The sequence below is a fragment of the Nerophis lumbriciformis genome, linkage group LG19, assembly GCF_033978685.3.
Source record: "Nerophis lumbriciformis linkage group LG19, RoL_Nlum_v2.1, whole genome shotgun sequence".
Classification (NCBI taxonomy): Eukaryota; Metazoa; Chordata; class Actinopteri; order Syngnathiformes; family Syngnathidae; genus Nerophis; species Nerophis lumbriciformis.
The window spans coordinates 7,619,628-7,644,669 of NC_084566.2; the positions used below are offsets into that span (position 1 = coordinate 7,619,628).

A 25,042-nucleotide genomic window follows, 5' to 3' on the forward strand; every position below is an offset into this window, starting at 1 on the left:
GTGAAGTGTCTTGCTCAGGACACAACGGACATGACGAGGTTGGTACTAGGTGGGGATTGAACCAGGGACCCTCGGGTTGCACACGGCCACTCTCCCACTGCGCCACGCCGTTTTACACATTTTTAAACAAGTTCAGTGGTACCTCTGTTTTCATATGTCACACTTTTTAACTAACATTTTGGCAAACGCATTTCTCAGGTTCACAAATGGTTATCGCACGTCCAAACATTGTGTACAATAAACTAGTCTGACCGCGCTTATCCTTGCGTGAAATGGAGTGTCCAAACAAAGAATCCATGCGTTGGTGATTCAGTCTGTGTACTTTTTTTATTGAGCATGACTGCAAAATAATCCAAAGAAAGTTACGAGTGCCAGCACTTTGGTAAAGAAGAGGAGAAACATTTTTTAATTCAAGAAAGAACTGGTCGTAAAGTACAAAGGCTTTCTTCTCATTGCCGTCTTTACCAACAAGAGTATTCAATAAATGTAAAACTGAAATGCTCATTCATCCATTTCCTTATCTTTAATCATATGTATATCACATTCACATCAACAAAACTGAAGTACCACTGTATGTTTTGCTCTGTTCAGTTAGGAGTATTTGGTTAAAAAACAAATATTCCATAGAGTGTGGGTGGACTACCTCCACAGTTACATTACAGAAACTTTCATAATAGAATTCAATAAATAAAAAAAAGACTCCAACATAACCAAACAAAATAAAGACATTTAATGATCACTCCTACACATGCGTTAGACATGTCATTCTGTCATGTAAATAAAACAAGAAAATATAATGTATATATAGCATGTTCTATATGAATTAATGACTTATGTTGCCACCTGGTACTTTATACAACATTGTACATGTACAGTATGATTTTTTTTTGTCTGCCAAGACATTAATGTTATATGTTCATAGTACGATATGTTTGTACTATATTATGTATTCAACGTTATATCATGTCAAATATTTGTAATATTTAACGTGTATCATATAATACGTTTAAAGTTGTATTTTATTGTGTATTCAATGTATAAAGTATTTAACGTTGTGTCATATTATGCATTAAACGTTGTATTGTATGTATTCGATGTTGTTTATTAATTTCACTCTTGGTACGTAAGATGGAATATTTGTAATACATGAGTGTGCACAGTACAGGTAAGATTTTTTTTTTTACATTGCAGCAGCGTAAACAAAGACGTCATCTTACCTGCTCGCACTGGCAGCGTGTTAGGACATTGAACTCGCAGCAGTTAAACAACTTGTATTGTAGATAAAAAGGCTTATTTCACTGTAGAAAAACAAATGAATCCTTTCAATTTGGTCCTTCTTCTCCTGCCACTTCTTGTTTTTCCGCACTAGAACACACTATCAGTCTACGCATGCGTAACACCATGTCACTTCCTTTTTCGCCATTTTTTCGACGGCGCTTCTGTTACGTCATGTGCGAGTCAAATTGTCAATTTTGTAATACATGTTTTTAAACGAAGCACTTCACTTGAAATCTATATCTACAGGCTAAAAAAAAGTACACTTTACAACTGGAAGTATTGTGAGTTGATATATTCGATATAAATAAAGTACAGTAAAAAAAAAAACTATTGTTTCAGTGCATACGATGTTTATTTTCTTTATGGAGGTACTTATGTTTTCGAAGAAGAAGAAAAAGAAGGTAAATGACTGAGAATATTTACATGATAGGTTGCTTGTGTGTGGCGTCAATACAAACAGGAAGCTTCCCTGCGTCATCTCTGTGGTCACGTGATATACACAAACAAATCATGACAGCAAATCATCCATCCATTTTCTACCACTTGTGCAGTTCGCGGTCGCGGGGGTGATGGAGCCTATCTCAGCTGCATTTTTATGTAATCTATTTATTAGTATACTGGTTGTTACACATTTAACTTGTTGTCTTTTGGCTTTTTTATTGAAGTTATTTAGTGGATTGAGAGCTAATACATTGACCTCTTACAATAGATACTATATGTTGTTTTATCCACAATTTAAATGAAATAAAACCGTATTCCTAATTATCCAAGACATATATATTATTTAAAAATATAATATAATATAATATATCAGTATATATCATATACTGTATATATATAATCAGTGTTGGGTTAGTTACTGAAAAGCAGTAACTAGTTACAGTTACTAGTTACTTCATTTCAAAAGTAACTCAGTTACTAACTCAGTTACTTACACCAAAAAGTAATGCGTTACTGTGAAAAGTAACTATTTAGTTACTTCTTTTTTCTTTTTTTTTTAAAGCTCCAATTAATGCCCTTTTAGCCTTCATTTCAGTACTGTTATTGCACTGGAGAATAATACAATCTGTTGATCAACTTGACATGCATTTGCATCACTCAACTCTGCTAAGCCATGTGGTCTACATACAACACACAAAGACAAATATATGTTACAAAGGCCAATTTGTTTCTGGCCAGAACAAATTGACAAAACTATTTTAAATAGCTGCAACATAACATACATAAGTAACAAACAGCATAATAACAGCATAGATGTAAACCAAGAAAGGCACACACTACATACACAAAGTCTAACCAGGCATTTTCTTCCTCAAGTAATTCTTATACAAAATCATGTCTGAAACCCAGAACACTACACATTTCCCCAGTTTTAGTTTAGAGATAAGGAAAGATTGGCCTGGCCCACTAGGATCCCTCTTTATGTTTGTGAACTTTATAGTCTATACATTTAGAGTGATGTGATAATCAAACACTCTAGAAGTCTAGAATGAAAGAGTATATAAGAGAATTGACAGCAACGTTCCCTCTCAGGAGCGCGCATGTGCAATTGCGCACTGCTCAAGCGTCCTCTGCGCACGGCAAATCTATGCCATGCACAAAATCAAATAAAAAAATAAGCGCATAACAATTTTCGACACGACACGGACACGACAGAGAAAACCGTTTTCGTCATCATTGTTCAAATATTGTAACGTCTGTCGAGACGCTTTGAGGACATGAATTCCATCCATCACTTTACTGAGCAAAACTCTTTACTGTCGGCCATAAACACATCACCAAAACATTAGTAAAAAAAATGATATCTAGCAAAACTGGTCATTTTCTGCAGTACAAACCAGACCAAAAGCAACTTTGTTATATCAACAGCAGCCGCTCGCTCTCTCACGTGCGCCAACACTTGCACATATGGCAATTAGCCAGTGATGCGTTTACAGCCACACAAAAAGTCGGACAACTCCAACACCACACAAAGTGTCATTCCAGGTCGTTACACTATGATTTACCAATCAAATGTGTGCTTATTCTAGTGTCATTTATTAGGAATCTTAATTTATAAATATTAATCATTAAATGCTGTTAGTATATTAAATAAATACTAATAAAAATATATTTTTTACAAACAGGAAGTTGCAGGAATGTACACATGATCCCCTGCTTACATCTCATTGTGCAACATGTGAATGTTTTAATGGGAACTAAATGCAATGTCTGAAAGGGGTACAAATTATTTCCAAAGCAGGACCTCCACCCAGACAAACAATACAAGTACACAGTTCATGAAAAACAATATTTTTTGTTATTGTCATTATAAGTGGGCCTAAACACTTATATTAGAAATGGAAATGACTGCTGTCATTTGATTCTAATAATAAGAGAATGTTGTCTGTCTATCTGTGTTGGCCCTGTGATGAGGTGGGGACTTGTCCAGGGTGTACCCTGCCTTCCGCCCGAATGCAGCTGAGATAGGCTCCAGCGACCCCGAAAGGGACAAGCGGTAGAAAATGGATGGATGGATGGAGATGTAAGTTGTTATTTAGTGAGGTTTGGGACAGGTGTGCTGCTGGTGTAGCCACAGTGTGCACGTCTAAAGTTGCTCACATGGACTCCATTCAATGCTCAGGGACTTTTTGCATTTGCTCACACATGAACAATTAGAGGTAACATTGATTGACAGAGTGTGTGTACCTTCAGCGGTGAATGGTGGTGGTGGTGGAGGTGAAGTGGCATCAGAGTCTCTGTCTCTCTTTACTAGCTTCGTCGAAGCATGTTGCTATGTAGCTTGTTTCAGCAGATTTGAATTGCTGTTTTGGGCAGTAGATGGCATCTTTGATCCAAAGCACAATTTACATTTAACTAAAATGTTATTTTCTTTGTGCTCGACAAAAGAAAAGTAGTGAAAATATCTCCATGTTAGCAAACTCGACTTCTGGCTCCGCCATGATCAGACACGCACCCCCCTCGCTCCCCACACTCACACTCAGACACACCCACACAGAGCGCATGTCTCTCTCTCTCTTCTCCGGCTTGTGACACAAGAAGAATCAGAACGATGACAAAGCAGCGCTCCGATAAAACACACTTTATACTACATAAAAAGTAACGTAAAATAACGCAGTAACGCATCATGTAGTAACGGTAACGGAGTTACTGAATATAAAAAAATAAAGCGTTAGATTACTAGTTACCGCCGAAACTAACGGCGTTACAGTAACGCGTTACTTTGTAACGCGTTAGTCCCAACACTGTATATAATGTGTAAATATTACATATATGTTATATTTTATATTGCTACTACGGTACCTTTTTTTGTCTACTTTATACCTGCGTTATCCTTTCCATCCTTGGTAACTGTGCTACTGTGTGGAACAATTTCCCTTGTGGATCATTAAAGTTTGTCTAAGTCTAAGTCTAAGTTTAAGACAATACAAGCCAATGCATTTTTCATTTTCTTATTTTTTAAATCAATTTCTTATTTTTAAAATCAAAGCCTTCAATTAACATGGTTTTAATCAACAGCTTAATGTGACTTTTTAAAATCAATTAAAGGCAGTTACAATTGTAACGGTACATTTTTAGTCTACTTTATACCTCCGTTATCCTTTCCATCCTTGTATCGTCAGCAAAGAGGATGAACTTCAGCAGTGTTGATGTAAAGTATCAACACTGCTGAAGTTCATCCTCTTTGCTGACGATACAACCATTACATGTGCAGGTGACGACGTGAAGCAACTTCTGGCCTCTGTAACTGAGGAGATGATCAAGTTAAAAACTTGGTTTAATACCAACAAATTGTCTCTGAATTTAAAGAAGACCAAAATCATACTCTTTAGCAATCGCAAAAGTAATATACCCATCAGGATTGTTATTGATGATACACCAATAGAACATGTCCAACAAAATTCATTTTTAGGAGTGGTAATAGATGAAAATATATCATGGAAGCCTCATATAAATTACCTGAGGACAAAAGTTGCTAAATGTGTTGGAATGATGAGGAGATCATGTCATTTATTGAACACCAATGCTCTGCTGTTATTGTATCATTCATTTATTATGTCATATTTAAACTATTGTGTTGAAGTCTGGGGAAATTGTTATAAATCTCATCTACAGCCTTTAGTCACTCTGCAGAAAAAGGCCATTAGGATTGTGTCCAATGTTCACTACTTACATCATTCAAATCCACTATTCATGGAGTTAAAGCAACTTAAACTGCACGATGTGATCAATTTTAAAACTGCTCAAATTATGTTTAGGGCATCCCAAAACTCTCTACCATCCAATATACAGAACCTATTCCAGGATAGAGATGCTCACCATAGTTACAGTCTAAGAGGAAACAACAAATTATATTTTCCTAAATTTAGAACAACTTTAAAATCAATGTGCATTTCAGTGCGTGGAGTCAGTCTGTGGAACAACTTAGGGGACGAGTTAAAATCTTGTTCTAACATGATTCAATTTAAAAGACTGTTTAAAAAAGAAGTACTGAAGAAGTACGAGGAGGAAAGAGAGTGATGCCCTCAGCACCGAACGATGAGAGAGAGGTGTATGGTCAGAGAGTGTTTGGGCCCGTGTGTGTGTATGTGTGTGTGTGTAAGTGTATGTGTGTGTGTGTGTGTGTGTGTGTGTGTGTGTGTGTGTGTGTGTGTTTTGTCTCGTCTTGTCTTGTCTCATAGTAACAGTGGTACTATTGTATTGTTAGTGTACAGGAGCTTTTCTTGTTTTTGTTTGTATAGTATTGTTCTTGTATTATATTGTTTATGTTAAATGTGGAATGAGTGAGAGGGGTTGGGATATTATAAGCATCTGCTTCATCCAACCCCTTTTCAAGCCTTGCATAAATCCTTTGTAATTGAGCTACTGCATGTACGTGTGGAACAATTTCCCTTGTGGATCATTAAAGTTTGTCTAAGTCTAAGTCTAAGACAATACAAGCCAATGCATTTTTCATTTTCTTATTTTTTAAATCAAAGCCTACAATTAAAAGGGTTTTAATCAACAGATTAATGTGACTTTTTAAAATCAAATTAAGGCAGTTACAATTGTAAATAAATGCCACTGTTGATTTTTAAAAAGTTATTTTATTTGCTGTTGTATTGAAACGCTTGCTGAATATCTGATATTAAGACAATTGTCTGTTCAAGTGTTGCCCTCAATACAAATGATTTACTTTTATCACCAACTTTTAATATAAACTAATTATAATTAATTATAGCAGCGTCGTCGCATTTAACATATACACGTTAATTGTATTTATAAATAATACTGTGATCTGGGTACGATCACATCTGTTTTAAGTTCTGATAACTTTATTTCCCAAAAAATAACACAAGATTCATTAAAACAATGTGTTATATTTTCTTCCGTTCACTGCAGTATAACTGCTGATTCATACTCCAGGCCAAATGGGGGCGGTAATACTTCATTGAATACCAACCGCCAACAAAACTACAAGAAGAAGAAGAAGAAGAAGAAGAATTTAAAAAAAAGCGGAAATGTAAGAAAAGTCAGTCGAAGCAGTCTGAACGAAGTGCGTCTGTTCATTTATATAGTAGGTGTTTGATTTATTATTATTCTTGTCTGTAGATAAGCAGCGCAAAAGGCCCATGTATAAACTTAATTAATGTCTCATATATGTTTATGTAATCTAAACGAGAACCCGGCATCGCCTATGTTAAATGTCGCAATCGTAAGGGACCACGACGAGCATGTTCGAAATAAAGTTAAACCATAACTATGTATCTATTAATAATAATGTTGGCTCGATTGGCAAACGTGTATTACTATGCTGTGTTTTGTATGATGGGCTTAAACAGACGGCAATGATTTGTTTTCTATATTGCAAGTCTTTACTTTTCACAACATGAGGCAAAGCGACTCCAGGTTTTTTCGTCAACACTCGGGCATCTTCGGCGCAACATTTCTGTAGCCGAGAATCCAGCCTTGGAAAACAAAAAACTACATCGTACCAGCTCGTCTTGGTTATTGTACCATAGGGGTGTGACGTCACTGCTGTCACATGCAAATAAATATCATTACATGTGTTCCCTCTTCACACAAATGTAAACATCTTCCTCATTAGCATGCCTCGTGTTGTAGAAGTCGAAACAAAGTAGTGTAATATGATATCTAATCATATTACCTCCAAGTCCGAGTCCATGGTTCTCTCCCGGAAAAGGGTGGAGTGCCATCTCCGGGTTGGGGAGGAGATCTTGCCCCAAGTGGAGGAGTTCAAGTACCTCGGAGTCTTGTTCACGAGTGGGGGAAGAGTGGATCGTGAGATCGACAGGCGGATCGGTGCGGCGTCTTCAGTAATGCGGACGCTGTATCGATCCGTTGTGGTGAAGAAGGAGCTGAGCCGGAAGGCAAAGCTCTCGATTTACCGGTTGATCTACGTTCCCATCCTCACCTATGGTCATGAGCTTTGGGTCATGACCGAAAGGACAAGATCACGGGTACAAGCGGCCGACATGAGTTTCCTCCGCCGAGTGGCGGGGCTCTCCCTTAGAGATAGGGTGAGAAGCTGTCATTCGGGGGGAGCTCAAAGTAAAGCCGCTGCTCCTCCACATCGAGAGGAGCCAGATGAGGTGGTTCGTGCATCTGGTCAGGATGCCACCCGAACGCCTCCCTAGGAAGGTGTTTCGGGCACGTCCGACCGGTAGGAGGCCACGGGGAAGACCCAGGACACGCTGGGAAGACTATCTCTCCCGGCTGGCCTGGGAACGCCTCGGGATCCCCCGGGAGGAGCTGGACGAAGTGGCTGGGGAGAGGGAAGTCTGGGCTTCCCTGCTTAAGCTGCTGCCCCCGCGACCCGACCTCAGATAAGCGGAAGAAGATGGATGGATGGATGGATGATATCTAATAGTAGTCATTTTAATTTACAATTTGTTAAGTGCCAATTAGAAAAAACAAACTGCTGGCTTAACATATTCCTGTGTGGTACTTATAGATGGTCTGTAATTATGTAGTGCTTTACTATACCTGGAATAAAACCCAAAAGCGCTTTACATTATACATCACATTCACCCATTCACACACACAAATAGCAGTAGCTGCCATGTAAGGCGCTAACCACGACCCATAGGAGCAGTAAGGGGTTTGGTGTCTTGCTCAGGGGCACCTTGACATGAACTGGTAACTCTCCGATTCCAAGACCACAGAGCCATGCCGAACTTTGTTGTGGAAAATCAGTACAACTCTACTAAAGGTTTTGTTCAGCTAAATCCTGTTATGAATACATGCAATTTAACAGCTGTAATGTGTGTACATTTCAGATGTCTGGCACAGCAACAGAGGATGAGGTACAGGGCCTCCGACGCCAGCTGAGGCAGAAGGAGGAGCAGGTCCAGGAGGCTGCCCGTGCTGGCTTGGATCTTCTCAATCAGCTCATGGAAATGCAGACGAGGCTGGAGGAACAGAGAATAGAGATGACAAGTGCTCTAGAGGTATGACATTACAAGTCTTGCCACTAAGTGAAAGTACTGTTTTTTGTAACTATAAGGCACACCGAATACATTTTAGAAGAAAACATAACATTTCCATATATTAGCCACAACGGACTATAAGCCGCAGATATACGTTGTGAAATTAGTTATTTACACAGTAAGATTCTGTAAATATTAATTTACATACCTTAATTGTTTCCAAACGGTGCCTGTAACACAGCAGTAAAACGACTGATCAAACAAAGCAGAAGTCATCGTCATGGACCCACTGGCTGCGGAAGCTTGCTCTCCAATCAGCTAAAGAGACACTAACTCCACGATGACGTGAATTTACTGAGGAATTTGTGAAACTGAAACAATACAAAAAGAATGCTGTTGTAAGTTAATAATACTAACACAGACCCTTGTATACGTGGCAGCACATTTGCTATTGCTAACGACTATAGTGTCATTACATTACGAAAGCACTTAAAAATATGCATGAAAACACTCCTACAGACATCACACATGGGAGAATTTAGGAAGTATAAACAGTTTTAGTTATACTCCAGAACTTACAAACTTTGCTTGGATGAATGAAGTATCCATACAAATAGAACTCTACGTACGGCTAGAAGACTGAACTGCACTCCGATTAAAAAAAAAAAAAAGCACTGCAGGTAAATGGAAGGACACTGCAACACCTGCCGTGAGTGAACTCGTCCAAAAGATGGCGCCATCGCACAAACAACAAAACACCCTCTCTGTGTTTGTGCTTTTGTAAAATTATTTTATGGTGTCCCTCAGCGAAGACAAATCTAGAAATTTGCCGCACAGTTCAAAGTGTAGGAAAAAAGTAGCGGCCTTATAGTCCGGAATTTACGGTACTTTTCTTTTATGGTTAAGTCAACTAAATTTTGACTCAGATCTCATCGGGAAATGTCAAAAACATACTAGTATTTTGATACCAAGACGATACCAACACACACAACAATACATTGATACTTGCTTTTTTTAGTATCCTCTGTACCAAATACTGTATAACACTTTTTCCTCAATGAACTGCGCTGATTCTTTATGTGTGAACACCAAGCAGTCAGCGCCTGCTGTCTTCAAAAAATGAGCCAGTGTTTCCCATGTTTTTATTTAAAAAAGTATTTGTGTCACAAATGCTTTTTTGGTGTTTTCAGTTCATCCTCGATCATAAACAAATTATAATGGAACTATGGCGGTATATATCGTAACTGCGCTTGCCAAAACACCTCATACACACAAGCTTTGCCAGAGAATAAGATGTAGCAGAAAGGATCTGTGATGCCAATTGAGCAACTTTATTGCTATATTTAGCATTACGGTTGCACAATTTTAAACAAATACTGTATCTGAAAACTCGATTTTTGATTGCAATTTTTTGGGCAAAAACTACAAAAGTTACTGTGTTGCTGAAAGCTGCTGTTCCTGCATTTTTAAAACAAGTACCGTAACAAACAACATTCTGCATGTGGTTGTTTGCACTCTTTTTGGGCTTGTGGACCGCTTGGATTTGATGACCAAATAAATGCAATATGCAAGACACGCTCCTCTTCGACTTTTAATGCACTCCTCTCCTCGCTAAATATAACGTAGAAGTCGCAAAATCGACTCCACAGAACCTTTCTCCTGCATCTTCTCTGGCATAGCAGGTACAATTATAAATTAAAAATGGTTAGCTATTGTTATTGTCACTTATAAGCATATTAATAACCACATTAGTGTGTGTTTTGATGTACTGAGTGGTTATAGAACACTGTTGTTCTTTTTTAAATGTATAGTAACCTCTTGGCAGCTGCTACTGCAATTTAGATTCAGTGCAGAAATATGTTGAAGCACAGTAATCTTAAATACTTGACACTTTAAAACACTTCTCAAAAAAGTTGTCAATTTAAAAGTACATGGATTCTGTTTTTTTAATTTTTTTATTGTAGTATAAAAAAAGTATGGAGAATGGTGGAAATTCATCGGTATCAACTACTGAAATGCTGGTATTGTGACAACCCTACTGTTAACAAGGCTTTCTACAACATGTACTGAGTCACCCTATGTATAGGTAGCAACACTTATTCATCTTTAATACAAATGAATGTATATAAATGTTTTCTTACATTTAGTTTCTGTTACAAGAAAAGCCACACAAAAATAATATAGAGCTTTCCTTTCATTTTGTAAGTAAATCAGCAGGGGATCAATTACTCTTTTTTTTTCACATTAATTGGAACATAACCGTAGAAAACATGCAGAGTACGGTAAGTATTAAAGTAGTGTCTCTCACTCAATTAGTGCAAGCTCAGAGTAGGCATTCATTATGAACATGTTCATAATCAGCTATTATTCTGTCTCTGATGTATGTTAGGGTCTTGAGCAAGACAAGTATACTCTGCAGAGGGAAGTGGAGCTGAAATCCAAGCTCCTTGATTCTTTGCAATCAGAATTTGACTATATGAAGAAGCAGCAGAGACAGAAGATGGACAAGGAAACGGGGCAACTGGAGAGGAGCCATAAGACAACACTGAATGAGCTCAACAACAAGGTACAACAACACACTCTTTAAATGTAATACAGTGTAAAACAGTGCTTCTCAAATAATTTCTGTTTACCCCCCCCAATGTGTTGCTGCCATTAAATTCTAAGTTAATAATTATTTGCCCCAAAAAATTAGTTTTTCAGTTCGAACATTAAATAATTGTCTTTTCAGTGTATTCAATTGAATATAAGTTGAAAAGGATTTGAAAATCATTGTATTCTGTTTTTATTTACGATTTACACAACATGCCAACTTCACTGGTTTTGGGTTTTGTACACACATCGAAAAAAACGTTTATCTCTGAACCACGGTGTGAGCTATTTGAGAAGAAAAAAAGTCCGGTGTACATCATTTACAGGATAGAGTACAAAAATGTGCATTTTGCAAGAATACGTGCATTTAAAAGGGAAACACAACAGCAGATGTGCAGGATGTCCATTTAAAAAGAAACATCAGCAGCAACAACAACAAATGTGCAAAGATGTGCATCTAAAAAAATAAATACAATGTAACAAATTTAGATTGTCTAATTTCACTTTTTATTTTCACTTTCCTTTTCGTTGACACACTGTCATCAGAAGATTCTGCCTCACACCTAAAAGACATAATGAAATGAAAGAAGTCAACTACAAATAATATAAGGGATTTCGTAGGGACATGCTACCGAGTATTCTTCTGCATATTATTTTACTGTGCGCAGAACTAGTTTTTTTTTTTAACATGAAGACTTTCTATATCGTATGTGTTTTGTATTTTACAATACTGTATCTTTTATATTCAGACAAGTGTTTTTGCATTCATCACTTGATGAATTTGTTTCTCTTAGATGCTGGGATTACAATCTTCTTTGGATGAGACACGGCTAAATGAGAAACAGTTGAAAGAAAAACTTGATGTTCAGACCGAGGTGCTGCAGAACAAGATGGAAGAGTTACGTGTTCTCAATCAACACACTCCATGTTCACCAACATCAGAGTTACTGGAGTTGCAAAACAAGGTCTTGCAGTTGGAGAAGATCAAGGTGAAGGAGACATATCATACAACATGTTGCATATTGCATGTGTTAAATCCTTGGTGTCTTCTAGTTGGAGTTGGAACTGGCACAAAAGACATCAAAGTACAGGGAACAACAGCTGCAGTTGACCAATAGCAGCTTACAGCACAATCTGCAGAAAATCACAGAGGAGAGCAACAAAGAAGTTGCCACCTGGCAGAAGGCATTAGAGGTAGGTACAGTATGCTTTAGTAGCTCCCATTCTGATGCATTGTTATGCTTCAAGTATGGTGACAAAAGTCTTGTGCGTAAAAACCACACTGCGTGCGCGCAGACACTAACAATGTGGCTTTCTCTTTCTTTACATGCGCAATGTTTCACCCTTTTGCAACTTACTGTAGGTGCGGGCATTAAATAGACAGCCCAACAACTCCCCTCCTTTCTGATTGTTGACTTTTAATGTACATAGACTGCCTCCTGGTCAGAGACAGTCCAGAGGCACCACATCCGATGCCCACGCAATGCTGTAGAGTCTTGTAAACCAAGACAACCCTACAGCATCCATAGCCTTAAAGGAGGAACTCCACTTCTTTAATTTTGCCAATCATTCACAATCTTTATCTGAGACAAGAACACACATGTCGGTTCTCTGTATTGTGCGGACTAAATTGTAAAAAACGGTTAGTACTAGACAGCTAACAATGTAACTAATGGGATTCATATTTCCTGCCTTGAAAGCCCTCTAATGATCCAACAATGCTCCATTTACATGCCATGAACTGCATTTTATCCAAGTATTAGCAACATTGTTATTGTAAGAGCTAACGCCGAGGAACTATTTTTAGTAACACAGCGCCTTGCTCATGGACGTACTTCTGCAGTTATTGACATACTGAACTGCTGCATCGCCTCTGAGTTGGTAAAAGTTTGTTAAATTATTTATTTTCCCTTTAACTTGTTTAATACAATGTTGTTTGTGTCCATAAGCCGATAAGTTGGTCAACTTTGAAGTTCAACTTCGACCGGAAGCCTTCACTAGGAAGACGCGACAAGACGCTCTTTTGCTCCCAGCATGTTTTACTTGAGGAGTGACGATTATGTTGAATTCATCATCTGAACGTGGAACACAAATCTTGTGCTGAAAGATATAAACATCACATCAGGCAGCATTCCAATGAGAGCGGACGTTGTACAGTAAGTTTGTTTTTTATGTTCGTAGTTTGTGTTTCTTGTTTAGCACTTAACAATACTGCGACGTGAGGCTTGGCGTTTCACCAAAGGTGGATCTGCTTAGCACACAGCTTCCAAAACCTGTAGCTCATCCGCCGTATATTCAGGTTAAAAAATATAAGGTTCTGGATCATCATTTGTGTATTAAGTCGTTGTCGTTGGCTCTCATGAAGTCTGCCATGATTAGAAGTTGTTGGTAAAAGGAAATAGCGAATGTTGCGATGCACTTTGTGATATCAGTGCATTAAAAAAAGTACCAGCAATGCTTAAAATGACCAAAATACTGTAAATATTACATTCTATCATGAGTGTGCCTCTTACTACATTACATACACACTTACTGTGTTTATATAAAACATTGTTGGAGGTTTTTGAGAGTTTTTTAGAAGGCTTAATAGGCAGAATAGATCAAATCCCTATTATCTGCATTGTTTGTTGCATCTTGATAGCATTTTTTACGGTTTAGAATGCATAAAAAAGAAAGACATTAAGAATGGAACTTTATTGTCATTGCACTTAAAATGTATAACACAATTTGATTTCAGTACAAACCCGTCCAAGAACAGACATACAGTCGACAGGGTTAGACCTACTCAGTTAGAGTGTCCGCCCTGAGATCGGTAGGTTGTGAGTTCAAACCAAAGACTATAAAAATGGGACCCATTACCTCCCTGCTTGGCACTTAGCATCAAGGGTTGGAATTGGGGGTTAAATCACCAAAAATGATTCCCGGGCGCGGCACCGCTGCTGCCCACTGCTCCCCTCACCTCCCAGGGGGTGAACAAGGGGATGGGTCAAATGCAGAGGACAAATTTCGCCACACCTAGTGTGTGTGTGACAATCATTGGTACTTTAACTTTAACTTTAACTTTAACTAGACACAACAAGAAGACTGATGGGTTGCCACAATAGCGGCGCCCTGTAGAAAGGTACCGGTAAGTAGAAAAAATGTAAACATGGGGAGCGAAGGACAACAAAGCAAATCCCAAACTAACTCCAATTGGGGTGCAGGGCCTCAGTTTAAGATCTGAAAAAAACATTGAACAAGGCACATATGTATATATTATGAAACACAAAACTTGAGACTTGCATATGAGTTCTTGTCTCACATAAGAATTATGAATGATAGACAAACTTACCCCAAAACGTGCAGTTCCCCTTTCTATAATGTATAATTTTTTTTTTTTTAATATTTTAATGTAATTAATATACAATCTTTTTTTTATTTTTTTATTTTTGTTCTGTCCAGCTTCTCAGGCAAATCATATAGTTGATGTAGATGCCCATATTGGCTGTTCAGATTTACTTTATAAAAGAGAAGTGTAGGATATTTCTCTTGTTGCCTTATTTGTATTTGACTTTAAAATATCCACTGTGACCGGGTGAGTTGAGTTGGAGTTTTCCAAAAGCTCTATTTTCAAGGACAACGACCAACGTTTGTAACATGTTTTTAAAAGATCTGTGTTGGTGTGAACAAAGCCTCTTCTCTTCTGATAAAACCTCTCTTCTGCTGGATTTTTCATTCATTTGAATTTCATAATTTCCACAGCTAAAGACAACAGCTGACGGTTTTGTGCAATTTTTTTAAAATCTAAATTTGAATTGTTGATTTTCTCCTCTTGCAGGTCAAATAAAAAGGATGTTAGTTTAACAACACAATGTCAAAAACGACGAGACCACATACCTATTTGCCTCTCCTCTGTGCCACAGGAATGTCGGGAGGCCAACCGAGAACTCCAGATGCATTTGGACACCTTCCTTCAACAAGGCCAGGACCCAAACAGTAAAGGGAACTCTCTCTTTGCTGAGGTAAGATCAGAACTGTCAAATACTTACTGCATTTCTAGAGGTCTTGATGTACCACTTTTGCTTCAAGTTGCCTTCATAGTCAGATCGGTCCTGAATTTGACCAGGTTTTTAACAACATCCCTACAAAACGAACAAGTGAACTTATAAAGTGAGAAATGATACAGCCATGCAAATATTTGGTCATAAGTCTTTCAGCGGGCTCTTCAAAGCAGGCTGATTGGAGTATAAGAGAGTTTCTCCACTATGACTTGTTAGCTACAGCTGTGCTCAGACATATTGTACATCATTGTGCAAAGATGTTTTTCTCCAAAGTTTTGAGCTAAGCTCGGGGGTCAGTATTGTGTCATTCCTGGGCTGGATCTGGCCCCTGGGCTGCCAGTTGAAAAGTTCTGTGCTAGGGCTGCACGATTAATCGACATTGAATTGATATTTTAATTAGTGCGATAAATAGCCGCAAGAAGCTGAAGGTTTTTTTTTCTCCTCCGTCACCAGCATTTGAGTGACAAAAATGTTCGCCAATCAGAATTGTTGAGTCTTGCGTTCTTTGCCTCCTGGCCAATCAAAAGTGTTTAAAGAAACAGCAAGTTTTTGTGCGCTGCAGTGGAAGCAGCCAGTATGCTAATAACAAACACCACTTGCTCCTTGTTAAAATGTTTAATGGTGAATAGGCATGGGCTGATAGTCAATAAGTCAATCAATTGAAAAATATATATAAACATGATGTTGAAATACTTTTCCAGCGTCAATAAACTGCTATGTCTTTGTGTTTGTTTCTTTGTGAACTGGGAAGAAAGAGAAAGAGGTCTCACACTGTGCATCGCTCTCAGCACGATTGTTTAACGATTGAATTAACTAAACAGAGTGAACCCTCTTCTTAGTCTTTTACAATCTTTGTCCTGGTCGGTGGAGAGCAAGACCACTCTCTTACACAATTACACACTCAGGAAGCACGACAGTGAGCCTCACTCCTCACAACTCACTAGTGAGAAGTTCTGCAAAGTAACAACAATTAAGAGAAACAAACATGATGACATAGCCAAATGTCTCGTTGTCGGAATATTTCAGATTCAAATCAGATGGGCAATATGAGCTCATCAACACAGACGAATGAGAGAGAATGTGGTGATCACGTGACGGTAACAAAAAAAGACAACCCGACGTAATTTTTCCAACAGGAAAAAAAAGCACTTTAAGATGTTCAATGTTTATTTAAATTACATTTTTGCTTACGGAAATGAAAGTCCATTTTATTTTTTTGTTTGTTTATTTAGGATAACTAAAAGTTATTTACCTTCTAATTACAGTACAATGGTAAACAATTATACAGTAATGAGAAATAAAAAGGTATATCCTTTTAAAGCAGCACTAAGTAACTTTTCAACCATGAATTAAGTAAAGAAATCTCCCGCCGGTCTATCTTTGCTTCAAACCTGCATCCGTCCCGATATATTCTTGGTAGGAGCGTCATGTTTGTAGCGCAATCGAAGATCATTTCTTGATAGTGTCTGCTATTCAACATCAGCATAGCCATTAGAGACGTAATAATTGTGCCAATATGACAGCCTGTTAGAAATGTCACTATGACGCTATATGCGCTAGTTATCATGGGATTTTTGATTGATTGAGACTTTTATTAGTAGATTGCACAGTGAAGTACATATTCTGTACAATTGACCACTAAATGGTAACACCCGAATACGTTTTTCAACTTGTTTAAGTCGGGGTCCACTCTTCTCCTGGCAAAACACTACCGCTTTGAAAGTTCTTAAGTGGGGCTTTTTAAAGTAAAGTATTGCATATTGTTCTAATTTGTGTTTTGTTTATTTATATGTATAAAATATAAGCATCGCAATTTTGTAAAGAAAATTTGCAATTACTTTTTTTCTCAAAATCGTGCAGGCCTAGTGTGTGTTTGCCTATCTTCATGTGTTCATTTAAATTATATATTACAAATATTGTGCTGTTCTCTAATCGAGTGTATACAGACATGATATAACATTGCTCTGTTCATGTGTACATATTTTTCTGCACTTCAGTTGGAGGATAAACGATCTGAAATGGAGAGAAAACTCATCAGCATGAAAGTCCAGTATGAGTCTCTTCAAACACAACATGCTTTCAACAAACAGCAGTTGCAGCGCATGAAGGTAACTCAATATTCAATATTAATATACACTATTATGTATTCTCCTGAGACTAAAACTCTTGTTTAAAAAGTCCTCCAACTAATATTAATATTTAACACGTTCTACGCTTTTAAGGTGTCCTGTCATGCAAAACCACAGTTTCTTACCTGTTGTCACCTGTTTTTTTGTATTTTGGATCACTATAAGTCCTGAAAATGTCTGACCATGGAGGCACAGCAAAGACATTTGTAAAACAATTTTGCCTTCTTCCAAACATGCTCCAAACAACCTGTTCGTAATTTGAGATTGATAAAGGCTTACTAAAAACTACAACATGGCTGACGGGGTGGAGACGCAGTCGAAGGGGGCTTGGCCTGGAGAAGGACTTTGGCACGTAAATAGGACCGCCCACAAAAGGTGCATTCTGAAGAGACAGTCAGAAAGCGACTTGAAGATGATTTGTAAATCATAATCTATGCAACATTTTGACCAAAGAAACACCATTACGGGTTATGTAGACCACAAGGAAGTGTTTTAAACGTCGGAAAAAAATCTCACCATGACCCCTTTAAAAAAACCAAAAAACTATTTCCTTGTGTGCAAAGCGCACAATATAAAACAAGTATATTATTATAAAACACATTCATATTCCTAAACATAACCAATCCTGAAAGCGATCGTAGGTATTAATTGTACATTTTCAATGTATTAATGTTGAGTGCTATTGGCAGTTTAACAATATCAACACAAAATCTAAATTAGTTCCTTATTGTCTTTTATTGCGTACAATAGTTTGAGCAAAACAAAATCAATAGTACACAATAACTAAACAAAATTAATAACTATGCACTACTCACTTAAATCCTTTGGTTTTTGCCCTTAAAATCCTCTTGTGTCCATGGAATTAATCCCTGAATTTGTAAACATAAAAAAAAAGAGTTTTTATATATATATATATATATATATATATATATATATATATATATATATATATATATATTTATTTATTTATTTTTTTTGACTCAGTGCTGTACAATGCGACAAATTTACTCGCAGATGCGACTAAAAATAGACTGTGCGACTATTTTTTTTTAAACTGTCGCACGTGTGCCAAAAGGGATTTTAACCCTTTTACTGCATATTGCTTCTGAAATATATCCCTTTGAGTTTGATAAAACGAGAGTAAAATTTTCACAGGGTGTGGCTACAGAATATAGTTGCCAAATGATTCTCTGAGTTCTTTGTATGCATATTATAGAATTTACTTTGCATTTTAATTATAATAATGTTAGTAAACACTACAAAAAAACTACAACAAAAAAAACAAATCTGTGGGACATTACATGGGACATGTGAGTGTCAAATAGACAGCCAAAAGAGGTTGGTAGATGAGAATACATCTAAAGGTAAAATATAGTGTAGAAATGCACCCAATTGTAGGAAATCATCCTTCCATTTTGTACCGCGTGTCCCTAATTTTGAATTACAAAATGTTATTTTCTGAAAGGGTTTTCACATGCCTGAATACTGTATGTGTGTTCTTCAGGTCCAGATTGCCACGCTGATGCAGCTCCTGGGTTCAAGGGCTGACCCCTCTCAAGTGGAGAGACTGCAGTCAATGCTCTCTGAGAAGAATGAAGAGATACATCATTTGATGGGCAAGCTGCAGAAACTAGAGAAGTTGGAGGTGAGTGATGATCATCTAGAATTTGCAGATAATCTGGCGAGTTTACTGTCTTTCTCTATGTGTCAACTATTACTGATAAATACATTCACCTTTACCTTTCTGGTAGGGAAAGAAAATAATAACTTCACAATGTAATCGATTGATGGCTGATACTATAAAACGAGTAAAATATATATATAAAACTAAATTAATATAAATTTAACTAATTATTTTATTCACTCATTTTCTACACTGGTTGTCTTCATTGGTCAGAGCTGGAGCTTACAAATTATATACTCAAGTAAATAAATCATACATAAATCTATATTCTATACACCCTGGACTGATCACCAGTCAATCACAGTACACATATATGCACACATGCATACAGACTATAGACAATTTACACTATACAATTTATAACATGTATTTTTTTAACTCCATAAATAGTATAGAGTGTTTTTTTAGTCCAGAATGTGTTTTATTTGATTCATTTTTGAAGTACTTTATGATAAATATTTCGAGGTGAGCTTTCCAGCATTTTTTATCCTCTATTATGACACATCAAATGAGTTTTCATGCACATGGTTCAAAAACCATAGTGAAATTAGGACGTCATTTTATAAAGGTTAATTATATTGTGCACTGACAAAAAATGAATAAAAAATACAACTTTTCACAATGTCTTTTCTTCCACTTTTATAAGCACAACACCATATTAAAATAAGATACAGTATTTCACTATATTTAGCAAGAATCAACTATGTTTGTCTGCAGGTATTGCTGAAGACCCAGGAGAGTAATCAACCAACAGCCAGTGATGGCCAGGATGAAACATATTATACTGACTTGCTGAAAATGAAACTTGACAATACAATGTGAGTAAAGTTGTTTTCACTCTAAAAGGCTTGATGCCTGGTGCCCACTTGGATATTGCTTTTTTAATGTTTATGTTAATGTTTACATTCAGGAGTCAAGCTTATTGTATTTGCAAGTTTTATGACCAGTCTACTTGTCAACATTCATACTTTTATCAAAATAATCTACACAAAAAGGTATATGCATACAAAACAGGTAACGAAACAAGAAATAAAGGTGTAATAAATTAAAGCAGTGCAGTAGGAGTAGCTAGCTAGCTCAACAATGCAGTTTGTATTATGTAATCAATTTTTGTGTGTGCGTGTGCGTGTGTGTGTTTGTTTGCTTGCGTGTGAGCAGTAAGGATGTGGAACGTTTAGGAGATGAACTTTCCCTGCAAAGGATGAAGTCCTTGTCAGAAAGCCAGAAAGCCCTGGAACTGGAGAGGAAGCTCTTCTCCTCTGAACGTCATGTTAAAAAGGTACATAGCTAAAAACTTACCGTATGTGTGCGATCGTGCGTATCAATGACAAACCCACACCACAAAAATACATTTAAAATCATCAAAATCACATCAATAATGTATTATTTCTTGTTAGTGATGATCAAAGACTTCAACTATTCATTCCACCAAAAAAGAGTTCATAGCAACAGCAGAAAAGGTTTGACTACATCGACAGATAAATTGATAGATATTAATCAATAGACTTTATGCATTTTTCACTTAGCCTTTATATGGCCCGTCAACTTTTTGGATTTGTGTTTTACTACGGTAGCATCCCAGCAAAGCCATGAAGTATTTGTTTGATTCAATGTTTCTGTTTCCTCCTACAGGCCCAGAGCGATATAATCAGACTACAGCTTAGAGTGGAGGAGCTCCAATACAAATATGAACCCAAAGGTAATTAGAGTGTTAGCGTTTTAAGCTATAAGTTACATATAATGCATCAGGATAGGTTTTTGGTTATTTAACACAGCGTCACTTACACAGTATGTTGTAGCCTTATTTCAAAACACGTTTGCAAATGTATTATATACAATGAAGAAAAGTTTGCAGATACATTGGGTTTTTATTGCTTTTTGTTATTTTTTTTGCAGAAACAAATGTTAGCTCATCCAAGCATGGACGGAAAGAGAAACTACCTGTTGATCCTGCCCTGCCTTCTGAAAATGCTGGACTTGATAAGAACAAGGAAACAAACATCACACATGCTGTGATTTCTGAGATGGACACACGTCTTGCTGCTGAGACAACATGCTTGTCAGAAGGTGTGCTGGACTTCCAAACTATAGCTGCTAGTTAGTGTGATGACAAAATGTTTTCTTTTTGCTTTGACTTAGATGTCCACCTGGAGCCTAAACCTGCAAAATGTACAAAGATTTGTGAGGATGACCCTGCATTCATTCCTAATCCAAGGTCAGAGTTTGGAGTGTGAACAGCAGTGTTCATGCAGTATTAAATAGGAATGTTCCGATCATGCAGCTATGTACAGACATCCTCAATGACAACCAATGCTTCCCATTCAACCTGATGGAGCTTAAAAGGTGCTACAAAGAGGAATGGACGAAACTCTCAAAAAATAGGTGTACCAAGCTTGTGGTATCGTATTCAAAAAGACCTGAGGCTGTAATTGATGCCAAAGGTGCATCAACAAAGTATTTAGCAAAGGCAGTAATCTCTTATATACGTACATTAGATTTTTTTTTTTTTTTTTTTTATACATTTGCAGAATTTTTTTCACGTTGTCTTTATGGGGTATTGTCTGTAGAATTTTGAGAAGAAAATGTTTTTTAATTTCATTTTGGAATAAGGCTGTAACATAACAAAATGTGGAAAAAGTGAAGCACTGTGAATACTTTCCGGATGACTGTATACTACCCTTTATATCGACACCTCTTATATGTTGTGTAGTGACTTTGGCAATGCAGACACACTAAAAGTTCTTGTTATGTTATCCTCTCTCTATACTCTTATTAACCATCTACAGTTCTTAAACTTTACTAAGCACTTATTTCTTAATGTTTTGTAAAGCTAGGTTAGCTTAGCTATTAACGCGCCTGCTCCAGAGGCCTGCTCCTGGCTTTCTCTCGGTATGTAACATATTGAGCCTCGTCCTTACGGGATAGTGATACTTGATAATGACACTTAAGATACTTAGAAGTGCAGTTTAATTAATGGAGGCGATTATTATTAGCTTAGTGGAGCATCTCCACACTGTGTATGGAGACTCGTAATTAACTGCAATCCGTTTGTCAGCCAGAGAGGATCAGGGTTTGTGATTGCATTTAAAGACACTAATCTGCAATGGCCTATCACATACTGGTCTTTTTCATGAAAATCGACCGATAACAATCGGTGGCTGCTCGATCGGGACATTCCTAGGTGTTAAACATACATTAATTCACTGCACAACGTATCATTTATCATATACTGTCAGTTTGTTATAACTCTATAAACTTTGTCAGAAAAGATACAGTAAATAAAAATACTGAAGAAAATTCCAGTTCACCAATTGCAAAAACTAACTATTTGATCCCCTGCTGATTTTGTATGTTAACAAATATATGAACAATCCATTATTTTATGGTAGAGATACATGATATAAAAAATACATGAATTAAAGGTTGTACTGTAAATTAATTTGACTGAGTAAAATAAGCATTTAAACCTCTTACCAAGGAGCAAGCATTGTGACCCAGTGTTTATGTTCTTAAAACACCCACATAAGTCCTGTACCCTTTAAGAAATTATTATACTAATAATCTCTACTTATTATGTGTAAAATATACATGTCACACTAACACTCCCTCCATAAGAGTAAATTTAGTAAACAGGGGAAATCAGCTGAATGTGGTTATGAAGCAGTATTATTGTTGTGTTGAATTATTTAATTGGGTTTTCTTGTCATCCTCAGCTGTCATGTGGCAGACTGCAGTGTGATGAAAAGGAAGGATGACCAAGAGCAGGATTACCAAGAGCAACACCAGGAAAAGAAAAGGAAAGGTCAAAGAGTTGAGGTGATCCATGTGGGATCTGGAAGCACTTTGGAAAATCAGTGTTCTCAGCAGTAGAATACATATTTCTTTCTGTTATTGTACCTTATACACTATGTATATTTATACACAGTAAGTATACAGTATATCACACTGTTGTTGTAGTAACTGGAACAACTTCTCACTGCAAAATAGTTTCAAAATAATTGAATATTACTTTCAATTACTTTCAAAACATCTTATATTGACAATAAAGTATATATTTATGCTTTTGTGTAAACTATTTTATTAGTAATTTTAGTTTTTCTCGGTACACATTACTACTACTACTACTACTAGTACTACTACAGTATTTATTGTTAATGTAAAAATATAACTAGGCCAAAGTTGTTGTGACATAAGATTACTTCTGTTCTTTTTGTTGGTTACGCTGCTAATAAAACTCCAGTATTGTCTGTGAAGTAAAACGTATATAGACATGAAGCCAAAAGATATATATTTTTCATCTATTAAATATGAAATTAATCAAAAACTATGATCAAGCTTACGTGTTATTCTAGTCTTAATTAGCTATGGTAAGTCCAGTCAGATTTTATTTGGTGTTAGTTTATAGATAATACATTAGTGCAGTATGATAAACATGAAATAAGGCATGCACATGTGAGGTTGGAGTGTATTCCTTAACTAGAATGTGCAATTTTGGCAGAAATTGCGTGTAAATGCTGAAATGCTCATGCCAAACTGAATTTATAACGTACGTTGTGCCAAGTGCCAATTTATGACTCTAAGGTGTACGTGTGCAAAATTGGCTAAACAAGTTAGCATGCTAACAGTCAGATTGGGTCGAGTACCAAGCTATATGACTGAGGCATATGCATGTAAAATTGGCCCCAAAAAAAGTTAGCAGGTGTCACGTACCGAGTTATATGACGTGTACGCTCAAAAAATTGCCAAAACAAGTTAGGATGCTGGGCAGCACGGTGAGACAGGGGTTAGTGCATGTGTCTCACAATACGAAGGTCCTGAGTAGTCCTGAGTTCAATCCCGGGCTCGGGATCTTTCTGTGTGGAGTTTGCATGTTCTCCCCGTGACTGCGTGGGTTCCCTCCGGGTACTCCGGCTTCCTCCCACCTCCAAAGACATGCACCTGGGGATAGGTTGATTGGCAACACTAAATTGGCCCTAGTGTGTGAATGTGAGTGTGAATGTTGTCTATCTGTATTGGCCCTGTGATGAGGTGGCGACTTGTCCAGGGTGTACACCGCCTTCGCCCGAAAGCAGCTGAGATAGGCTCCAGCACACCCCGCGACCCCAAAAGGTACAAGCGGTAGAAAATGGATGGATGGATGAAAGTTAGGATGCTAACGTTAGCGTGCACCAAGTATTAAGTTATATGACTCTGAGATGTACGCATGCAAAATTGGCAAAACAAGTTAGCATGCTAACCATTAGATTGGGTCAAGTACCAATTTATATGACTCTGAGGCGTACTCCTGTAAAATTGGCCAAAAAAAGTTAGTACGATAACGTTACCATGTTTCACGTATGACTCTGGGGTGTACGCCTTCAAAATAAATTGAAAAAGTAAAAAAAAAAATGCTACAATAGTTATCATGCTAATATCATTCCAACAGTAAATATTCTCAAGTACTGTTCAAGGTTATATGAGTCTGAGGTGTATGCCTGTGAAATTAACTTAAAAAGTTAGCATGCTAATATTAGTATGCTGGCTTGTTAACGTTGGCATGTGTCAAGTACCAAGTTATGTGACTCTGAGGTGTATGCTTGCAAAATTAGCTGAAAAAGCATGCTAGCAGTTGACTAAATTAGCAAGGAGCATTTTTACTTTGGAACTATTTGAATTGGTTGAGAAATGTGGACGCAGTAACACTTTTCAATAGAGTCTTAAGTCTTACAAAAACCAGCGACTTTTCTGCTATTAAAAAAAAATAGATACCCCGATTGGCCGGAGTTAGAGGAATGTGTTGATGTGGAATGGGTTGAATTTGTTAAGAAATGTGGGAATTTGCAAGTTGTAAAAATAGCCCATTCAAATTACAATGGAGAAAAATTTAGAATTTTGGGGAAACTGATAATT

The 25,042-nt window shown here is 37.1% G+C and overlaps 2 protein-coding genes across 6 annotated transcripts in view; one reads left to right on the forward strand and one right to left on the reverse strand.

The window, feature by feature from the left end:
• Positions 1 to 1,376, reverse strand: part of uvssa (UV-stimulated scaffold protein A) — a 46,300-nt gene extending 44,924 nt beyond the window's left edge. For all 4 annotated transcript variants that reach the window (XM_061979604.1, XM_061979605.1, XM_061979603.1 and 1 more), the window contains exon 1: positions 1,218 to 1,376. The gene's annotated coding sequence lies outside the window, so the exon portion shown is untranslated. The remainder of the gene's footprint in view (positions 1 to 1,217) is intronic.
• Positions 1,377 to 6,704: 5,328 nt separating this feature from the next.
• spdl1 (spindle apparatus coiled-coil protein 1) lies at positions 6,705 to 23,408 on the forward strand. Of its 2 annotated transcripts, none has more exons than XM_061979907.2 (14): positions 6,705 to 6,781; positions 8,559 to 8,729; positions 11,098 to 11,274; positions 12,095 to 12,289; positions 12,354 to 12,494; positions 15,203 to 15,301; positions 17,338 to 17,448; positions 18,974 to 19,114; positions 19,871 to 19,971; positions 20,312 to 20,432; positions 20,786 to 20,852; positions 21,050 to 21,220; positions 21,293 to 21,368; positions 22,867 to 23,408. In XM_061979907.2, exons 2-14 carry the CDS (start codon positions 8,559 to 8,561, stop codon positions 23,021 to 23,023), a joined length of 1,728 nt encoding a protein of 575 aa, XP_061835891.1. In that variant the 5' UTR covers positions 6,705 to 6,781; the 3' UTR covers positions 23,024 to 23,408. The 2 variants fall into 2 exon arrangements, with proteins under 2 accessions (XP_061835891.1, XP_061835890.1); XM_061979906.2 differs by having other exon boundaries at positions 6,707 to 6,835.
• Positions 23,409 to 25,042: the final 1,634 nt, after the last annotated feature.

Bases quoted from the DNA above. Each gene is read 5' to 3' on its own strand.
- spdl1 (XM_061979907.2), top strand. From the start codon at position 8,559: ATGTCTGGCACAGCAACAGAGGATGAGGTACAGGGCCTCCGACGCCAG. The intron at 11,275-12,094 runs GTACAACAACAC...TGTTTCTCTTAG, and splicing joins TGAATGAGCTCAACAACAAG to ATGCTGGGATTACAATCTTC. The intron at 12,495-15,202 runs GTAGGTACAGTA...TCTGTGCCACAG, and splicing joins CCTGGCAGAAGGCATTAGAG to GAATGTCGGGAGGCCAACCG.